A 19,193-nucleotide genomic window follows, 5' to 3' on the forward strand; every position below is an offset into this window, starting at 1 on the left:
ATAGTTTAAGTGGTCTCTGTCAGATTCAGGCCTAATGACCCTACTGTCCACCTTTGAAGCAGGGTTCCCAGGCTTTGGGAAGCCAGAGTGTCTGAGAATTTGCTCCAGTCAGCTCTCCTACTGTACACCTTAAAGGCCTTTGCTAAGACATTGGTCTGTATAGTCAGGGGTGTAGGGATAAGCCCAGCCCATCAGAGGGCGTGTTCACCTCGGGCTAATGTTTACTTATAAATCTAGCAAGCATGAGCCCACTGTGCTCTCTGCTTCCCTGTTCTCCGCAGGAACCTGTGTTTCTGTAAGTCTATTTCCCCGTTAAACCTGTATATATTATTACAATCTGTCTAAATTCATTTACGCAGCTACACAGGGGTACCTTCTCTAGATGTGTAAGTTTGGCCCTAATATCAGGGAAACATGAGATAAGAAGTCAGTCAGAGGTGTTGTTTTCCATTTGGGGTATTGGGATTCAGATTGGTATATTTTAAGAAGGTCTTTGTTATGCAGTCCTAAAATTGAGGGTTTTCATGTTTGTCCCGGATAACCTCTTCAAAATTTTTATAATATACCAATTTAAGGGTGGTCTTGCAGAGACTAGCCAGGAGGCATGCTATAATGTGATCGCCAGCAAGGATTCCCCCCTGGGATATTCAGGGTCCTGGTTGGGGACTGCTGCAGTTTCTATGGATAGGTGGCATTCTTTTGGTGGATTTCATCTACATGTGTCTTACCTGAGTTCCAGACTCACCTGAGCTCCTCAGGGAAAAGATAGATTGTGAAAATCATATAAATATGATGGACAATAAGGCTGTAAGATTGAGTAAAACATTGAAATTCTTTAATAAAGGATGAGTTAGCAGTGTAGGATTATAATCTCTTTTATATGTAAAAGAGTTTGTTAATGAGAAAGGGACATGTACCTGATGTGGGAATGATTTCTTATTAATAAAGAAACTGCCTGGGCCCATTTCATAGGCCAACCCTTAGGTGGGCAGAGAAAACAGAACAGGATGCTGGGAGAAAGAAGCTGAGTCAGTGAGTCGCCATGGTTCTCGCACTCCAGGCAGATGCAGGTTAAGATCATTCCTGGTAAGCCGGCTTGTGGGCTACATAGAATAATAGAAATGGGTTAGATTAATATGTAAGAGCTAGCCAATAAGAGGCTGGAACTATTGGGGCCAGGCAGTGTTTAAAAGAATACAGTTTCCGTGTAATTATTTCGGGGCATAAGCTAAGCTAGCCAGGTGGGCGGCCGGATGCTGGGGACGCATCCCCGCCGCTCTTAATTCAACATGTACCTTAATCAAGTTGAACACTCTGGCAATCTCCTTCAAATGGAGAACCATGGCCTGTTTAGGCCAAGTAGGAAAAGGTTGAGCTGTTGCCATGGTGGAAAGGGAACTAGAATCAGGACGAGGGGATCCCAGTGGTCTGAATGTAGGCACCAGGGAAGGTTGATTTAGGCAGCCTCTTGCTGTGGAGGAAGAAAGGGAAACTGGGGAGGCTGGAGAAGGAGAAGGGGATGGGGTTTGAGACCTGTGGCAGGGAAGCTCATTAATTGAATCCAAAGTAATGGAAGAATCATATTATTCAGAGTTTTTGGCTAGAAATTGGGTGAGGGAACAGGAAGGACAGAGAAAGTGCTTGGAGCAGAGGAAAGAGAAAGCTTGGGCATAAGGAATCTTTCCATTTCCCTGATTCCTTGCAATAGCTGTCAAGATCCTGAGAAATATTGAGATTGGCGGTGCTGTTGGGAAGCCATTTAGTTTGATTATCTAGGGGATATTGGAGCAGAATTTAATTGCAAAGTTGAACAAGCTTATGGCCCTGCAGGTTGGGTGTCAGATGAAGAGCCTTGAGTTCTTGTAACAGGCCTTCCAAGGGGAATGAAATGGTACGGAAGACTCTCTTCCCACAGATGTGAAGGGGAGGGTAAGAAAAAAAAATGGTCAGTGCAGCCTGTAGTTGAAGGCATTCCCAGGCCTCAGAAGACTTAACGAGAACAAAGTTGTTCAATAGGTTATTACCACACTCAACAGGATATGGAATCAGGGCTCATAGCCTGATGAAGAGACTTGATTTCTGGCGCCAGGGCTTTGGATGCATCCCCAAGGCTTGCCTACAGGCAACAAAAAAAAAAAAAAACTGAGGTCAGAAATGAGGCCTCATCCACAGGAAATGGCTGGAAAACAGGACTATGCAAAAACAGAACTGTGCAAAAGGGCATAGAGGAGTTCTGGAGTTATGGGTAGCTCCAAATGGAAAAGAAGAAAAGAGGGCAGGAAGGAATGCAACAGCCTGATTTGGCTTAAGTAAATTGCAGGATTACACCTTTAAGTATGGGAAAATAGGGGTCAGGTTAAGAGGGTCAGTTATATCTCTGAAAGATGATAACTGAAGGTACATCAGCCTCTAAGAGTACCAGAGGGGTGCCAGGCACTAAACAGTCACTTCTTTGGACTCAGTGAAGCATATACACCAACTGAAGGGGGAACTTACTAAGTTGCTACTGGGGGGTGCAATGCTGAGAAATTGAAATTGAACAATAACTAAGGCTGAAGGTGAATCTGTTGCAACTGCATCTAAGATGAGGGCTAGGGTCCCAGTGTGATTCAGACACTGGGGGGGAGCATAGGCCCCAGGAGAACCTAACCTAGTTAGCAACTAAGGTAATTGTTACAGGTCTGAGAAGAAAAGTTTCCCCAATGGAGGTGTTACCGCTCTGAAGAGAAAGGTATCCTGCCAATCAGAAGACAAGGGTTGCCACAAAGTCATACTAAAAAGCAAACCTCCCATGAGAGATTTATTGGGAGAGACACAAAAGAGTGGCTGCCTCTGCCCAAGCAAGAAACAACAGAGAACCGAGCAAGAAGCAGGCTTTATATAGAGTTTCTAGGGGAGTGGAGTTTTCTAGGGTGGCGATTTCTAATGTGGAGAGTTGGGGAAATTTCAAGCAAAGCCAAATGATAGTTGGTGAAATTTTGCCCTCAGGTGTTGGTGGGTGTTCAGGCTCAGGAACTGGTAGGCTTGGGGGTTCAGAGATTGGTGGAAATTTGAGCTCAGGAGTGGATGAGTATTGATAGTTTTCAAACCCAGAAGTGAACACAGACCTTTTACCCTACAATTATCTACACGATATACCATCTACTTAAACATTTAAAATACCTTATAATAATCAATAAAAATAACAATTCTTTATATACAAATGCAATAATATAAATTTTACAATAGCTTTTTTTTAAAATATAAAATAAGTAGGGAGCGAGATGAACAAAATAATTTAGAATTCTGGCTACTCATAAGTGCTTTCAGTTCAGGCAGAGAAAATGACTCTACCCCTACTTTAAAGGCCTGTTAAAATGTAGTGTCTTTTTTACAGTCTGTTCCCAACCTATCTGCTAACAGGAATAAAGATAAGGACTTTCTTTGATATCTTAGTGAGTTTCTAGGATACATGTTATACATATTCTTTGTGTGATATTCAATACTGAATTTCTGCTAATTAAAATTATAACAATTAAAATTATAACAATATTTTATATATATAATACATACAATATATATGTATTATTTATATACACATCCCTTACATACAAAGGGTGTCTGGAAGTACATAGCTTGGATTTGTTGAGAATAATTATGCTCAAATTACAGTGTAATCAATGAATTCCTGAAATAAATAAGTCCTTAAAGTTGCCACTGCCCTGGAAGTAAAAGTATTCATTTTCCCATTAAAGACTGAATTTGATTTATTGAAACAGTGTCTAGCGAATAGCTAATATGTGTGGTCTCACACTATAACTTCAGAGAACAGTGTATTATTCTGATAGTGGAAATTATTTACTCAACTGTGAAAATACACCTCAGAGATGATGTTTTGAGAAGTCCAAACTAGAGAGCTATTGTTTGTATAGATGGTCCCATGTGCAATACTAGAAAGGACTAGGTTCACCTGTACCTGTTAGTGTAAGGGTTATTACCACTAGCTCTGTTCTTTCTGTAGCTCTATCCTGTTGTCGGGTTGCCACCTCTAGGCCTAATTCTTCAGTATCTCCGACTGCCATGACTACCTCTGTCATTATTACTAAAGCTAAGATCCAAAGGAGCTTCAATATGTAAATATGACTTTTATGTAGAAACAATTAATATTAATTTGTTCACTGAATGAGTTCAAACTCGTTGCCTCACTGATAACATCTTTTTGTTTGCATCTTCCTTTCCTACCTGTTCTTTCCCTTGTCCCGCTCTCCATTTTACTCCTCTTCATTTTTATTATTTGCAAAATGTAAATTAACACACACATTAAGGTTCATTGTACTATTTTCAAAGACATTTTATTGTTAATTCTCCCTGAGGTCCTCTCCAACTTTTTTTCTCACCTTCTATGGTTTGATATTGTCCCACACAGTTATTTTGTTTCATGTCACCTGTGGCCTGTACCTACCTTTCATTATTGCCTCTTTTCTTTCTGTGGTGGGCTTCCTTCTAATTCTCTAGCCTATTACCTCCACTTCTATGCATACATATATATAAACACAATCCAAGGGAACTCGGGAGACAATAGAAAAACATTGTCATTCTGAATCTGAATCACCTTAATGTATTTTCCAGCATTTTCATTCTGGAAATTTTATTTCATTTTCTTACAGCTAAATAAAACTGCATTATGAATATAGTTCATATTCATTATCCATTCATCTGTTAATGGTTATCTAGGCTGGTTTCCTATACTTGTTGTTGTGAATAGAGCAGCATTGTCATAGGCGCCCCAGTATCTGTTTGTAACTGTGTGGGTGTGTACCATTATATACAGCACACATTCCTGGAAGGCAGTTACTACCCTCCATGATAGGATAAGTTCCTTGGGCTTTTAACTAAGGAAAGAAGTGATATTTTATTGATCCTAGAATTGTCTGATACTTTTGAAGAAGTATATCCCTTCCTTCAATTCTGAATTCCCCTATATACTCCTAAAGGCTCATGGTATGGGAGAACAAAAGAAAACACAAATTTCAGTCTGAAAATATTTCACTTAAATCCAAACATTGGAACGAAATTTCCTGGGCTAATACTTTCTTTTTACTGCTAGACACGTTTTCAGTAACTATTTGAACAAATTTGGCTCAGACTTCCATGACCACTCCCACTTCTTTCTAACCCAGTTTTCAGACATAAGTAAGATTAGGCTCTTTAAAACTCGGGTGAACCTGTCACCTCCAAGTCAATCCTTCCACTGAAGACAAAACACAAAGCTCTTATTCTCTTTACCACTTCATCTTCACCAAGAACATTTTAATTTAAGTGGGTTTAGACAACAGAAAATGGATCTTTGAGATAATTATGGAAGCCACACTTGAATGTGTCAGAATGAAAGTATAGTCATTTCTGTTGAAGTCACACACAGAATGGTTCTTCTACTCCCTAGGTAGATGTGCCCTGCTTGCATTTGAAGCTATTTAGAAGCTTCACTTCAGTGATCTCAGTATACAATGGACACCTCGCACATTATTCATTTTTTTAATGTATGCACCAGATCAAAAGAATAAGCACTTTTGATCATCTTTCCTTGGCACGGAAGTAAACATTCCTACAAACACTAGAAACATAAAATACATGATTTATTCATTTAATGTTTAATTTCTGTAAGGAATTTTCACTTTTTAAATATTTTATAAATATGCTTTTTTGTTCATGCTCTAGGTCTGAAGAAGAAGATAAAATTATGGCATACAATATTTCATTCTGACCAAATACCGCAAAACTATTTGGTGGTGTTCCCACGCAAGAAACGTAAGTAAGCTTCAAATCACTCCAGACACATGCAAAGGAAGAGAACAAAGAGGTTAAGAAACCTCCGTGGACAGGCTGCACGGGTTTATAATCACACTCTGTCACAATTGCATGGAACTGGATCCAGGCTCACTTATTCCTTTATTCACAGGAAGGGAATAAGAGCAGCAACCATCTGAAGGACTGATGTGGCTGTTACAGACAGGGACATAGTAATGACCCTGACAAAATATCTAGTTCATAGTAGATGTCCAGAATGTGCATTAGTTCTCAATACACAAAATCTAAATATCTAAATCATTAATCTAAAACTTTAACCAGTACAGTCAATGCTTGTATGTTTACTTGCCCTAATGTCAGGCTGTCTAAAATAGTATTTATTTGAAAATATTTAAGTGACATATTCTCTCTACAAGTAACTGTCTATTTTATTTAATCAATCATTTTTTGCTGTTCTTATCTAATATATTTTCTAGGAGAGAAACTCCCCAAGTAAGTAAATTCTTTCTATCTGTCTATTCCTCAGGAGATACACCAATTCATATGAATCTAAAGAAAATTTGCCATTGTTAATATGTATAAAACAGAAAATATCCGAAGCAGGCTTACATACCCATTGACTGGATCAACCACAATTCCTCTAGGATGGGACATTTCTCCCTCCAGCAGGGTTTTGCGGCTCTGAGAAGCCTTTTCCAGCCTGGCCACATTTATGGTTTTCCTTTGACCATCATTTGTCCAGTAAAGGTTATTTCCAATCCAGTCAACTGCGATGCCTTCTACATTATCCAGATCTATAAAAATGTAAGGACAAGAAAAGACTAATCATACAATTTAAGTCAAATTTAGTTCCACCACTACTGATCTATTTAATGAAGAATCACAAGAACAAAACAAAACATCCTAAAACACACAAACAACAACAATCACAAAAGAACTGAATTTTAAATTCTTTCTAGTTCAAGTTGGCATGTTGTGCTTTTTCATAGATTTTTTTTAAAAAATTCTATTTTAAATACCTTGTTATACAAATCCCAGACCCTCTCTCATCACAAGGATTATAACATTATAAGTATTCATAAACTGATTATATGCTATTTTAACTGAATGCAAACATTTTGTAACAGAGAAGGCGATCTACAAAATAAAAGAAAACACAAATGACATGAGCATAAAAGCGTAAGTAAAAATGTCTAAGTATGAACACAGACTTCTAAGAACACTTGCAAAACTTCTGAATATTTTGAACTTTTATAAAGAATTTCTCATATAATGTTTTTCTAATGAAATCTGACCCCTTTTCCTCTTACGTTCTTCTTCTGTCTCCCTCCCTCTATTTTTCATTCTCAACTTCATGTGGTCTCTCTTTCTCTCTCTTGAACCCACTGAGTATACTTGGTGCTGCCTGTATGTGCATTGTAAGGACCCACCATAAATTTCTGAAAGATACATGGATAAAGCAGAGATGCTAGAAAAAACTTAACGTTCATCTGGTTCAAACCTTCTGTTTTACACAAAGAAGTCCACACTTCAAAGCAAACTTGTGTGTTCATGGTTTCTGTCCACAAAGCTTCAGCACTCCAGAATAACTTTGTAGGTTCATTTGTTTATGCTTAGGAAAATGGCTAACTATTCTGTATTTTATTGATGTTTAGTTTACCTGAGCACTTTCCTATTCTAATAGCGTGGAGAATAGCCATTTGCCCTTTTCTATTGATCATGTTTTAAGGGTGAATTTCAGAATCATATTCTATTTGAAATCAATATCAGTATAAACAGTCAAGATGGATGATCTAGTTTTTACAATTTCACTGTTGCCACCTGACTTGTAACTTTTGTATTTTCTCAAACAAAGCACTCACTATAACTCTTAGATGGAAATTTCTTGACTTGCACTATAAATAAATCATCACACTGATCTCTCTATAGAGAGAAAGCAATAATAGTGTCTGCCCTGAAGTTATAACCCGGGGTAAAACAGCTGCTGCTCATGCACTGCGGTCATGACCAGTGCATAGCCTACTGCTAGTCCTGCAGGGAGGTCATAATCTCATGGAACGCCAACTCTACTCCCTGAGATTGGGCAACTTCTTAGACCATCTTAGCTATTATCATTTTATCAAGGTTTGAAAAAAATATGTGTATTGCTGGGCCGTGGTGGTTCATGCTCTTAATCCTTGCACTCAGGAAGCAGAGGCTGGAGGATGTCTGTGAGTTTGAGGTTAGCATGATCTACAAGAGCAAGTTCTAGGACAGGTTCCAAAGCTGCAGTGAAACTCTGTCTCCAAGAAAAGAAAAAAGAAAAAAAATTATATGGATGGTCTAGGTGTCTTACATTTTTATCTTTTACCATGGTGACTCAGTATTATTTTCTTACATTTTTAACAGTGATCCTTTTCAACTGAAAATAGTATATATAGTAATCCAGGAAAGCATAGCAAAATGAAATTTATTTCTAAGTGGCACAGTTTGAAAGGAGCTAGTGTCTAATTGTGTCGTGATGTTTCATTTGTATTTTAATAACTAAAGCTTGGTTTGCCATAGAAACCAGGCAGCAGTAGGTGCATGCCTTTAATCCCAGCACTAGAGAGAAATATAAAACAAGAAGAAACAGGTCTCACCCAGTCTCATTCTGAGATTCTGAGGGCAGGATCACCATTTTTGGACTGAGGTAGAGGTCAGAACCAGTGGCTGTCTGTTTTTCTTCTCTGACCTTCAGGTTGAACCTCAATTTCTGTCTCTGGGTTTTTTTTAAATATTTATTTATTTATTTATTTATTTATTATGTATACACTATTCTGTCTGTGTGTATGCCTGCAGGCCAGAAGAGGGCACCAGACCCCATTACAGATGGTTTGAGCCACCATGTGGTTGCTGGGAATTGAACTCAGGACCTTTGGAAGAGCAGGCAATGCTCTTAACCTCTGAGCCATCTCTCCAGCCCCTGTCTGTGGGTTTTTATTAATCATGCTACATAATTGTTGTATTCTGATTTTGAAAACTGAATTATAAAGAAAAAGTGATTAGAATCACAGGAGTGAACTACTCTGCAACTTACTATCTAGATCAAGAAATAAACTGTTTAATTGTTGTTTTCTACAATCCCCTTATACTTAAACATGCACACAGAAACAGATATTAATCCATAAGGAGTTTCTGAGGATTAAAAGAATGTTTAAAATTATTTTTATACTTAGTTTTCCATTTCTTGTAAAAATATTTTCCTTTTTTGAGACTATAATATAGCTTAAAACAATGCCTACTGTGTAGTTAATCTGTATAAATGGTGTTTATTACTAATAGCTACTATTGTAGTCTTTTCTTTAGCTATCTAGCCTATTAAGATAGCAATAAAATACTTAGCTTAGACTGATTTTGTTAAGCTGTGGATTTGAACCATGCTTTTAAAAATTAAATCTTTTGATAGTGAATTTAAGTTTTTAGTCAAGAAAAATCATATAAGTACTCATAAACAAAATGGAAAACTTCTTGTTTGTTTTTAGATTCAATTACTTAACATTATGAGTGTTTTGCTTAGTACTATATTTGTGTACCACATTTATGTCTAGTGCCCTTGGATATCAGCAAAGAATATCAAGAATGCCATGTCAGAACTCTTGGGGTTATGGGTGGTTGTGGGTCTTGTGGGTGCTGGGCATGACCCGCTCCACTGTAAAATTAATACATGCTCTTATTGACTGAGCCAACTCTCTAGCCTGTATCTGTCTTTAAAATAGCAATCAGTAATTTTCTGTCACTGGTAAAACCTAAGCAACAATTCAGTTTTTTTGGCATTGAAATTTAGTTGCTGTTGTGAAATGTTAATAAGATGGAAGGTCTTTTGTTGGACTTTTAGCAAGAAAACTTCGGAAATCATTAGACTTAGATAAAAGCATGAGATTGGAACCATCAGAGCAAATATATTTAGATTCATAAGGAGAAAGAGTAGAAGAGGAGTGTCTATCTACACTTGTATCTCTTTGTCTCAATATTGCTGATTCCCTGATCCTCCTCTTGAAACTTACGATATCCTCTAGAAGGTTTTCAGTAGATCTAAGCCCCAGCTCTTATGATTTTCAAAACCATTAAGTTGACTAAACCTAGTTTTTCAAACTCTTATATTTAGGCCATTGTGATTTTAGCAATGACAATTGCCTAATAGAATGTCTCTTATTTTGAGACACATAGAAATGTAAAGAATACCTGGGAGAAAGTATTTCAAAGAAAGCTTTCATATTCCTTATTTAGGAGTAACATGCAAATAGTCCAAACATATTGCTATGCAAATTCAAATACTGATTTAATTTCTGTATCCCAGGTTTTTGCTTTCATGTAAATCTTCTCTTGGTGTGTACTTGCTGTAGAATAATCCTTCTGTACACTGTCAATATGTAGTACTCTCATTGTTTAAGAAAACCTGACAGGCAGGCAGCCAACCAGGAGTTATCATCTGCAGGACAGCCAGATAAAGGGAACTCCAGAAGGAGGAAGTAGAGTCAAGAGAAATGCCATCCAGCCATCTAGAGAGCAGGATGTATAGAAAATGAAGTAACAACCCATGAGCCATGTGGCACAGATTAGATAAAAAGTATGGGTTAATTAAAGTGTAAGAGTTAACTAGTAATAAGCCTGAGTTATCAGCCAAGCATTTATACATAATACTAAGCCTCTGTGTCAACTATTTTGGCAGAGGAGGTTGGTACAAGAGAGCTCCATTTAATAAGTAGAGCTGTGCTTCAATTTGTTGTCAACTTGATTAGGTCACACCATACAAGTATTTAGTAAAACGTCAGTCTGTCTGTTGCCTTCACAGTAGATTTATTGAGATCCTTTTTATGTGAGCTTAAATCTACAGGACTGAGTAAAACTGGCTACCCTCCACTCTGTGGTTAATCTTATCCAATAAACTGAAAGCACTGACCAAGTTCCCCACAGATAGAGTGACTGGACTTGCAGGCTAGCTATGGATTCCAACTGTCTGATGGAGTCATTGCTACCTACAATAAAAATCTTACCAGTCTCCATTGTCAGTTCTACAAATTGATTCCTTTTTATAACATAATTCCTTTAGTGATTCTTTAGGAATTTCACATCATGCACCTCAATACACTCATTTCCAAGTCCCCCTGTATCTGTACTTCAGCCTTGCAGCATTCCCCCCAAACAAAAAACAAACAAGCAAAACCTTTTCACTTCTCCATCTTTCCGACCTGTCCAACACCTCTTTATTTGTTTTATTGGCATTGTGATCACTAGGAGTCACACAGTATACCCTTTTGTCCAATCATTTTTACTTGCAAATGTCCCTTGCATTGAGTCATTGGTCTGTTCAAGGCCTCCGGTTTCTGGTACACCATCATCAGTGGACCCGCACCAAAACTCCTCTTGGATATCCCACAACCAATCCAATCATGGACATCCTGTGGGTGTCATTTCACAAGACCAGTCCCTTCATGTACTAGAGCAGTTTGTTATAGGGTAGATGTTATGATGACCTACTCAAGGTACTGGATGTTTGCCCGGGTGGTAGCTAAACTGGCCAGTCCAGGGCATGGAAGCCTCTTGCAAAGGGTGAGGTGTCCTAGCACAGCCCTCTGATTTCATCACACAAATTTGCTATGACCCCTTGTTGTAAGACAGGCTACAAACATCAACAAAGACCCCAGCTACAGCAGTTTCTTGAGCCCAGACATGGCCTTCAGAAGTAGCTTGAGCTTTGATGACACCAGGGCTCTGATTGGGAGCTGAAGCCACAAAATGCCTCTTTTTCTGTCTTTCCCTCATTTCTGTCTTGCTGGATTTTTTTGTTCTAGAGAATGCAACATTCTCACCATGTCTGTGATCAGAAAATGATTTCAGTTACTATCTAGGCAAAAGAACACTCTTCCCATTCACTCTTGAAAAGATTATATTACATGGGGCCAAGTAGCTGCTAATTTAAGTACTTCCTATAGATACCCAGTGCTTACAAATTTTATTTTATGATAATACACTTAGAACTTCTGGATAACATCAGAGGCCTAGTTGTAAATTAGGGGAAAGTCATTCCAATGGACAACTTTTTATTACCCAGTTTAGCCTTCTTATTAGGAGAAAACAAGCTTGAAATCCTATCACTTTCTTAAAAGTTAAACGACAGAACTATTTTTTGGATAATCATTTTACTTCCACACCTAGGTTATAATTTATAAAAATAAAATCTTTTTGAGCCTTGAACATCAATAACAAATTTCTCATTCTATCTCTCATTAGATGTAACAGGCATATTTATCAGTAGACACTACAGCATTGTAGTTTCATAGATAGGTTTCCTTTGTATTTCCTAATGTGGTTTGGGGTTTTGTTCTTTGCTATATAAACATTAACAATACAACTGCATTGCTGTAACTAATAATTTTTGACTGAAATTTCAATGGAGAAAGAAGAAAAATTCATTGTGCATGGCAGGAAATACAGGACACAACAGTATACTGTTGAGTAAATCATATTTCCCATTAAATTCTAAGTTTGGATTAAAGACTAAAAACTGTATTATTCACCACACTTATAATTACTACAGCAAAGAGAAAATTTATTAGCCTATATGTCCGTGCATCTGGTGATTACTTACTTACCAAATTAAATTAAACAAAGGCATACTTGCTTTAGAACTACATAAATATTTTGGAAGAAGGGAGACAGACAGAGTAAACCTGTAAGTTATGTGCAGATGTGCTAACAGAAGCAAACTACTTTGGCAGGTCATCGTTGCAAAAGTCTTCAGAGGCGTCTAAGAAAACACACACTCACCAAACATTTTTTTTCACAGATAGCCTTTTGAAAAAGAAGCAGGAAGAGGGGGGCAAAATTAATAACAAGATTAGGAAGCAGCTTGCTATTCATTCTTTATTTTAATGATGAAAGTAGCTAAAGAATGGTATGTATGTTCCAACTTCTACATTAAACAAATAGCAGTAAGTGACTTTACATTTCGCTTACTAATCAATCCAGAAAGCTTAAAACTTGTACTAGTGCTCAATATATCTTCTCTACTTTCTGTGCAAATTTGAACACGGGATTGTAGAAGAGAATGCCCAACGGAGGTAAGAGTCAACACTAATGCTAGAGGGAAATTTAAATTTAAAATGCAAGGTTGGAAACACATGGGCTAAGAAACAAAGGGGTGTGAATCTTGGTCTGTGCCAGCCACACTGAACATATAAGAGGACAGGTAAGGTTTGGAGCCAGTGTCGATAGCTAGTCTGGTTGGCTCAAAAGAAACCATGAAAATCACATGCAAGACTAAGTGGTCTTTCATATAGTGTTTCTCCGGGTGCAGCTTATTGTAACACACTGAACTATCAGCAAGGGTGGATTTTAATCACGTTAATCCACTGGTTATAGAAAAGAGACCACACAAGACCACCATTTGACAAGGAGTAAAACATGAAGTAATGAAGGAAAACTAAAGCCACATCTGGAAAAGTGTGATAAGAGTTAAGCTATCTATACACAGAAAAGAAAAAAAGGCCCATGATAAAGTGCAAGCTGGTCAGGGAAGAATGAAAACCGAAGTGCATCCTTTAATTAGTGGCTAGCAGACCCTGCCAAGGTCTGTGACCAGCAACACATGCAAAATCTTCCAAGGCGGGCATCTAGCAGATGGGTCAGCAGATGATTCTAGAAGTCAGAGAGAAACGGAGCGTCAGAGCATCACGATTCCCTTCATTTAACAAGCAACATATGAATAGTATTTAGTCCTCTCCCTGTTTCAGCCAGGGAGCGTGCACAGAGGGTGTGATCCCTCCACCAGTTGAAACATTTTAAATGCACAGAGAATTAGCCAATCTCAATAGAAATCCCTGCAGTCTTTGTCCATTTCCCACTCGCAATGCCTCCCTCTTACACTTGCTTGTATAGAACTCTGATTTATTCATGCTCATTTAAAGCTCTGCCTCTAACAAAACGCTTCTTTAAAGCCGGCCTTTGCTTTCTATGAATACATGACCAGTACTGAAGTCATTGATCCATTGGAAATGCTATGTGACCATGAGCATTTGTATCCCACTCCTGAGACATCTCCGCGGAAGACAAGAAAGACCCTCTTGCTCTCTGGGGACTCTAAAATTAGCCAAATATGACATATTACACTGATGGATGGCTTCTAGTTTGTTGTTTTATAGCTTATGGACTATAAAAAGCATAGATTTAAATTTTATTTTGTTTTATGAGCATGACTATTTAGTTTTTCTTTGATGAATATTTGTGTTTCTCTATACATATGTGAGTGTGTGTGTGTGTGTGTGTGTGTGTGTGTGTGTGTGTGTGTGTGTACTACATACAGTGTGTTGAACACTCTAGAACTGGAGTTATGATAGATTGTAAAGCACCATGGGGTGCTCAGAACAAAACTTAGGGTAAGAGCAATATAAGTGATCTTAACTCCTAAGCACTTCTTTCTTTACCTCCTAGAAGCATACTTTGATGACAACTTTAATTCTATTCAATTACATAGAACTAATGAGAGAAAACAGATAATGAATGAAAAGAACAATGAGTTCTATCAATCTTTTTAGGGCAGGGGTTCATATGTATTGTTTAATTGTTAGTCTGAACAAGAATAATCCTGGTTTGCAACAGTAGTGCCATGCAGTTAGGAAGTAAATACAATTCTTGTCAAGCAGCAAAATTATTGAATAGAATAATTGATAATTATTTCAATCCCTTTAGTTTTGTTTAGTTTAGTCTATGTATGTTTTTAACATCTATCTACGAATATATGCCCAGGACTTAGAACTTCCTGGGGCTGGCAAGGGCCAGGTGCAATTGTTTACTTTCTGTTGTTGCAATAAGCCTCTCTGAATATAAGCAACTTGACGAGAAAGGTTTATTTAATTTACATATCCATGTCACCATCATTGCCAAACAGGAAGGAACTTAAAGAAGGTATTGAAGTGGAGACCACCACTTCAAGTCTAGTGAGAGATCCTATCTCAAAAACCAAGATACAGAGATGAAGAATAGCAGCAGAACTTGACCAGGAACTTCCACACAAATGCACACATACATGAACATGCCTACACTCATGAAAAATCTTTAAAAATTGTAATTTGATATTTTATACTCAAACTGTTTTAAAGCTAATAACTTATGGGCCACACCCTTATGTTACCTCAGTGTACCCGATTTTCATAATTCCCAATTTGGTTTCAAATGAAAATGTTATGCAGACCAAAAGTAATTATGTATGTGCCCACTATAAACATAATCAACCATGTGGCTAGAGAGATCACTGATTGGTAAGAGTCAAGAGTCAATCATTAGGCCAGAATTTAGGTCCTCCTCAACTCACAATGAGGAGGAAGACAGCTCAAAACTTCAACTTCAATTCCAAGGGGTCCATTGACCTTCTTTTCTTCTCTGCACTTACCCCCAAAATACATGTAAAAATATACTCATAAAACATAAATAAAATAAATCAAAAAGAAAAATAAAAACTTATCATGAATCTGTTTTTTTTCCCCATTAACTGGTTAAGACATCCTGGAAAATGTACAGATGGTTTTGAAGATTAAGGAGCACTGTAGCACAATTAGCCACAAAAGAACTACCTTTATTTAGAAAAGCATTGTCACACAAACATAGGTTGAAGATAATCTTTTGTGGAAAGATTCTGGGGAAATAGTTTAATAACCAAAACATGATATGAACTAAAATGTCTTACTTTTATAAGTAAGAAAAACTTAGGGTTACTTATGTTAAAGCCACAATGTTTGAAGTAGTCCACTGATGTCCATATGAAAAAAAATTCACTCGGACATTAGAAAAGTCATGTATTTAGACCTTCTCACAACTTCATTTCACTTTGTAAAACAGTACCATTTCAATTTGAGCAGATATAAATGGATATGATCTACAAATTTAAAATAGTAGGTACAGGTAAAATATGCTCTGCGTCTCTACAACTACTGATTTTCTATAAAAAATTTTTTACATTTCTTCAAAAATAATTAATGTACTTGCCTAGGTATAATGTTTTCAGTTGAGTGTGCTTACTATCAGCATGTGTACACAGAGAATCAGATTTGTCTTCTGACTGGCACTTCCCCATCAAAAACACAGCATCTTTCTGGGCAAATATTTGTATCGTTTCTAATTTCTTTATTCATACAAACATGCTGATTTAAAAAACATATGTATTCATGTAAAACAAATGATTAATGTTGGGATTAATAGGCTGAACAATATGTAAAACATATCCTTCTCAATGGTGCAGAGCACAAAAACTCCTGAATTTTCTTCAATCCCCTTAAATTAATCATAATTATTTTATCTTACAGATGTGGAGAAGGTAATTTTCTTGTATGAACTCAGCTTTCTAAAATTAATAAGGTACTAAAGATTTCCCTGCGCCTGTGTAGAAACACCCTTCACAAACCCTAGTGCGGCTGTTTTCTAACACGACTTGTCACAATCTATGCCATAATGTTTTGCTTTTTCTCTTAACTGAAAATTTTGTCCAGGTATCCCTCTGCATTTGTACTTGCTCATGGTCTATTTTATCGTGAAAACAGGCAAATTTGGAATTTACATTTTTAAACATTTCTGGATTTTTATCCTGCCTTTAAAATGGTCCGCAGTTTAATATTATAAAATAACATTTTCCTTAAATTTTTACCTTGTTTTTTGGTATGTTCCTTAGATTTGAGACAAAGCATAATTGAGGACCTAAAACTCTGAAACTTTTATTATCCCAAATGGAAACATCCCAGGTCCATTTCTGGGTGCTCCTGGCATGTGTATTGAATGGATTCAGCTAGTTATTAAACTGCATTAAAGCTTACCTTGTCAACTTCTCTTGTTTCTATTAATATTAAAACACTTTTAGGACAAGTAGTTTTTCTCTAAACCTTTTTTTCAAGTCTGGGGTCTCAGTTGTTCTGTCAGTCTTGGTCACCAGCATTCTAGGTTGGGTTTGCTCTTTCCTCCTGAAAGCTGATGGCTCACGTTTGGATTTCTCAGTGCTGATCCTAAGTTTAGTTAAGAATAAATTTGGAGTAATTTTATGGATATAGACTACAAAAAGTTGATTTGCTTGCTCACCCTTGCATCCAGTCATCAATTCATTTGATGGCTGACAAGTCCATTCAACAAAAGGTACAGATTCTTAAACACAATGAATGCTCTTTTCACATGGACTTGATGCTCACTTTCTTGCTGTTATGCACATCTAAATGTTTTTATAATCAGACGATGGGCATTTTAATATCAAATAAACACCTTATTTTGCAAAGCTGCAGGATGTGGATACTAATTGTACCATCTCTTTAATAAAAAAATCCCAGCATTTTATTTTCTAATAATATAATCTATAAAAGATTTTTTTTCTGTTATAGAGTGAAAACTCTCAGTTCTCATTTTACTTTTTCTGTTAAAGTTGTACAAAATAAACTAATTGAAAGCATATGACCCCTAATTTGCATCAACCCAAATGCCTTTGCTGCATAGACTGAGAGCCTTAGAAAGCATCACCAGGGGGTTCCCATCCACTAAAAACAAAACTGCATTCTAATTTACTCTAATGGAAAGGTGAAGGAGATAAAAACAGTTTAAAAATATCTCCACGTTGTTTTTCAAATTCCCATTTGCATTCGAGGGTTTGAAGTGAAAGCATTCAGAGCTCATGCACAGGCAAGATGCTGAAAACTACAGGGACTACGGAAACACATGAAAGAGGAGGAAGACCCGAGCTTTGTAAGATCACAGCTTTCCTTGATTTTAAATAAAGCAGAGATCCACAGGATGATGGGAAGGGCCACAGGCCTCTGACAGGAACAGCAAGAGCCATGAAGTGTTGTTCTGTGGCAGGGCACAGTGGTAAAGGCAATGGTCTTGAAAGCAGAAAAATTTAAAAGCTAAAATAGGAATGAATTCTTGAAAGTAAATGTGGTTTGATGTGTGAGTTTAGTGTCCCCAAGAACCCCTGACACAAAGAATTCCTTCAACTGAGTTCACAGACAAAGGCTAAAAGCAGAACAGGAAACCTTCGAGAGACCCCTGAGTGTCTCACAGACAAGAAACTCAATCCATCCCTCAGACTCACTCAGCTCATGTACAAAAGAAAACAGCTAAACCACCAGGGAAGGGTGAGGAGACCTTTCTACCCACCAGGACAGGACAAAGAGCATCCCTTTGTGAGGGGTGCAGAAATAAAGTTAGCTGCAGTTAGCAAAAGGCACAGGGAACCTCCTCGCAAGCAAGGGGACATATATATAAAAAAAAAAAACCCTCAAAGGTGAAGGTAGAAGTCAAGCCCCTTGTTTCTGAGGAGGAAATGGGAGCACCACTGCGCCGACCAAATCTTCTTAGTACTTACAAGGCAACACTAGCTGAATGCTAGGAAAAGAACAAGAAATACTATCAAAAACCATGGACTTTCAGAGACAAGAAGACACAAGCACAGCGCTCCATGTACTTCGGTCAAGAAGTGAAATTAGAGAGAACCAGCTATAATCCCCATGAAAGATTCTGAACGCAGACATAATTGACAGCTGTCATTCAAAAAGATGGTTTATCTTCTTTTTCCATTTTCTTATTTCTTAACTTTTAAAGATAGAATTCCTACTCCATTGCCAAAGTTAGCCCTGAAGTTCTGGTCTCAGACAATCTTCCTGCCTCAGGTGAGATTAGAAGCTTACCCCTATGACATTTGGCCAAAAAAAAAAATTGATATAATTAATTTTAAAGCTATCCTAGACTCATAAAGAGATCTGCTTAGAGCGTGACTAGTTCATATAAAGCTATTCTCATTTCCTGACCACAGTCCACCAGTGCTGAAAGGGGAAGAGGCACAGAAAGCAGAGACCAAGCTAGCAGACTGCAGTGTCGATGAGGGATGCGTGTGAGAGTCAGAGCACTAGGAGAGGAATTAAATCTGTCAGCCAGGCCAACTTTTCAAAGAGCCCCAGAAATGGGTCACAGAGCAGCCTTGTTAATGCCCTGGGTTTGAATGTTCATACTTGTCTGTATCATGAGCCACACATTCTAGTACCAAATCAAGGTTGTACTTCATCTTAAAATCACCGGTAAAACTCTTTTGTTTTGTTTATTTTGTTGTTTGGTTGGATTCAATATGGTTGTGATGGGGAAAAAAGGGAAGTAACTAAATTTTGCATTGGGCAGGAAAGCTTATTGATCTTAATGGTTGTATATATATATATATATATATATATATATATATATATATATATATATTTAGGTCATAGAGCAAAGTGTTCAGCACACACACTGTAAGACTTTAAGACAATCCTGAAGCCATTTTTGACAATTCTGAATCCTCTCAGCCTCTGTGCCATAGTGCTTCCCCTCCTCCCCTGGGAACCAAGGACCTAACAGCTACACTTGCACGTACTCAGTTCCTGAACAAT

General features: G+C 37.5%; 1 protein-coding gene across 1 annotated transcript in view; it reads right to left on the reverse strand.

The window, feature by feature from the left end:
• The window catches only part of Lrp1b (LDL receptor related protein 1B), a 1,800,012-nt gene that overhangs the window by 729,900 nt on the left and 1,050,919 nt on the right, over positions 1-19,193 (reverse strand). The window contains exon 12 of the mRNA XM_026778709.1: positions 6,401-6,581. Coding sequence (XP_026634510.1) covers positions 6,401-6,581 — 181 coding nt within the window. The remainder of the gene's footprint in view (positions 1-6,400; positions 6,582-19,193) is intronic.

This window comes from Microtus ochrogaster, chromosome 4 (genome assembly GCF_000317375.1).
Source record: "Microtus ochrogaster isolate Prairie Vole_2 chromosome 4, MicOch1.0, whole genome shotgun sequence".
In the NCBI taxonomy this organism is placed as follows: Eukaryota; Metazoa; Chordata; class Mammalia; order Rodentia; family Cricetidae; genus Microtus; species Microtus ochrogaster.